Source organism: Branchiostoma belcheri, unplaced genomic scaffold (genome assembly GCF_001625305.1).
Source record: "Branchiostoma belcheri isolate BF01 breed outbred unplaced genomic scaffold, Haploidv18h27 scaffold92, whole genome shotgun sequence".
In the NCBI taxonomy this organism is placed as follows: Eukaryota; Metazoa; Chordata; class Leptocardii; order Amphioxiformes; family Branchiostomatidae; genus Branchiostoma; species Branchiostoma belcheri.
Window position 1 is genome coordinate 531,605 of NW_017804598.1, and position 3,133 is coordinate 534,737.

At 41.6% G+C, this 3,133-nt stretch overlaps 1 protein-coding gene across 2 annotated transcripts in view; it reads right to left on the bottom strand.

Moving 5' to 3' along the window:
- Positions 1-3,133, bottom strand: part of LOC109488216 — a 13,091-nt gene that overhangs the window by 8,722 nt on the left and 1,236 nt on the right. For both annotated transcript variants that reach the window (XM_019792414.1, XM_019792412.1), the window contains exon 2: positions 2,342-2,494. In XM_019792414.1, coding sequence (XP_019647973.1) covers positions 2,342-2,485 — 144 coding nt within the window. In that variant the 5' untranslated portion in view covers positions 2,486-2,494. The remainder of the gene's footprint in view (positions 1-2,341; positions 2,495-3,133) is intronic.

The window sequence follows — 3,133 nt, forward strand, 5'->3', positions numbered from 1 at the left end:
TGGGTAGGTCTTGATGATGAGACCTGAAAATGATTAAATTTTGGACCCCTAGCGGCTTGTTATGGTACTGCAGCTGAACTCCCGGTTTTGATATCTCATGATCTAGACGTGCTAGGCTGACGAAAGTTGATTGATAGGTAGTTCTTGTGCTGGGGGAGAAGTGATGTGAGTTTGAGCCCCTTATTATTAGCTGCTTGCTCTGGAACTGCAGGGCTATCTGTATAAAAATAGTCAAAAGAGGATAAGTACTCAAGAACCGGTTGACGGATCGACGTGATTTTTGGTATGTAGGTAGTCAGTGCACTTGAACTAGCGTGACGTTGCACTAGTAAGCAAATCACAAAAAGGGTTAGGAGTGCCTATATTTGGATGAACTTGAAAGGAGCAATGACATATTTCTTTGTGATTCTTCTAAGAAGACAGGATGGAGGCACTATGCTTTAGTGAACATGACTGGGTGAGAAGGATTCGCGCTCCAACAACGCGTGAATCCTTCTCTCCGCGGCAAAAACTCCCTCGGCAGCAAATCGTCCCTCCGCGGCATATTACTCGCGTCGCTCACAGAAAAAATAACGCCGACGCCCAACAGGTCTGCGAAGGAGGCTATGATGTACCTGGTATTGTTTTGAGTCAACTTGCAAACGTGCGATTTTGTGGGGTCATGTGGATTAGGGACAGAGCGTTTGGCTCGAAATCAAGAGGTCTCGAGTTCGAATCCTGCCATGTCATGCCACCGATCTTGTGCACTTTATCCGAATTTCCTCACTTAACTCAGGTGAAAATGTGTATGTCTGTTGTCCCTATATGCGCTTGTCTGCGTTGGTGGTGGCAAAAATAAGAAAAAAAAACTTGAGTGTGCCGTCTTCTGCTCATGCCAACTTGACGAAAATAACTTTCTTCTGGGAAGACGGAAATCGGCGCTACACACCTGCGATTCTGACATCATATAAATTTTCCTGTGTAAATCGGTGTGTGTGTGTGTATGTGTGTGAGAGAGAGAGAGAGAGAGAGAGAGAGAGAGAGAGAGAGTGTATGTGTGTGTGTGTGTGTGTGTGTGTGTGTGTGTGTGTGTGTGTTTGTCCGTCTGTGGACACGATAACTTGAGAAGGCTTAATGGATTGTCTTGATATATGGTACGTGGGTAGGTCTTGATGAGACCTGAAAATGATTAGATTTTGGACCCCTAGTGGCTTGTTATGGTACTGCAGCTGAACTCCCGGTTTTGATATCTCATGATCTAGACGTGCTAGGCTGACGAAAGTTGATTGATAGGTAGTTCTTGTGCTGGGGGAGAAGTGATGTGAGTTTGAGCCCCTTATTATTAGCTGCTTGCTCTGGAACTGCAGGGCTATCTGTATAAAAATAGTCAAAAGAGGATAAGTACTCAAGAACCGGTTGACGGATCGACGTGATTTTTGGTATGTAGGTAGCTCACTGTATATGCTTGATATATTATGTCATGATGCTTGATATAATTATGGGACAATTATGCAAATATGGGTGTAATTTGCATAATTTATGGGGAATTCCATAAATCACCTGCATTCCAGGATCAGACTATTGAAGCTTGTGACATTGGTAATTGGGTAGGAGAGAAACACAGGCAGGTATTGATTATGTAAATGAAATTTGCATAATTAATAGGAAAACTTTATAGTTATGTAATGATAACTGACTGGAATTTCATACTTGTGGTATTTGAAAGTTCAGTAAAGGTGAACATCATTAAACATAATGTATTAAAATCAGGACCTCATTTGCATGATTTATGATGAAATGCTAGAATGGCATTGTTTGTTAATATAAGACTGTCTTTTGGTTGAGAATATGATAAATTGATATAATTCATGAAAATAAAGATCCTATTTGCACAATCAGGGGGAAATAATCTACAAATTGACAGCCATAAAGATTAACATCATTTGGCGAAGGTATGAGATTGAGGAACTCTAGTATTATTACATATTCCAACATTTCATGACTAGACATGGTGACGGCACATATATAAACTTATTTTATGCGGCACCACCGAAGAGGACAAATACAGAGGACAGGACAGTATACTCATTTGACTTGAGTTATAAAGTAAGTCGTGTAAAGTAAAGTGCCTTTTCCAAGGGCACAAGATCAGTGGCAGGTCAGCAGGACTCGAACCCGGGACCTCTTAGTTTCGAGTCGAGCACACTGTCGTTTCGACACCCGACCCCACATTAACTATTGAGGAATAGAACCTCACAACGTGCCACAACAATCAACAAAAAAAACATTTCCTTCTATTTTTCTAAGCCTCATAACACCAAGTTCCTACATATGTACAACACTGTGTTTAGCGAGAACTTACCTTGCACGCCCCGATGTAGGCTATTCCCTTGGCTCCTCCTCCTTCTAGCACGATGTTCTCGAAAGGGAACTGTCGATCAGCGAAGGAGCTAACCTTCGTCTGCGGGAGTTTGGGTCGTGGAGGCGGTGACTGTGTTTGTCCCATGCTGCTTTCCTTAAAGATAAAAAAAAAAAACATCGTTGTCTTTTGATTGGGTAACACGGGTAGAGGGTACGTAAGGAAATTGTATGGTGGGGATATTAGAACTTATATGAACGTTATGAATAAAGTTCCACAATACAGCATGAAGGTGTCAAACACCTCTCATGGGAATACCGTGGCCGACAAGAACAAAATTTTACACCGCAACTTTTGGTGTTTTACACCGCAACTTTTGGTGTTTTACACTGCAACTTTTGCTGTGTTTTACACTGCAACTTTTGCTGTGTGGAAAACTTACACCCCTCCCCTTTTATAATGGACGGTCCCCCTGTCAGGTCAAAGGTGACAACGATGGCATGCAAACTACGTCGACTGAGTTATCCTTTTCGTGCATAAGTTTTTTAGAGGAAAAGCTTGACTACGTTGTGACGTTAGTTTTTTTCTAAAGGTTTTTCTAGCTTTGGCCTATAGATCGGGATAAATTTAAAAATGTTTCGACCAGGTCCAGTGATTACAAATTATGTTGCTTTTTGCTGCCATGCGTCACAACAAATTTATCAAGGACGTCAGATATCCAGCTCCAGACATCAACAGCAAATGACAAAATTTTCTGCAGGTTAGTTCATTATTATTGGGTATGGACATCGTTTT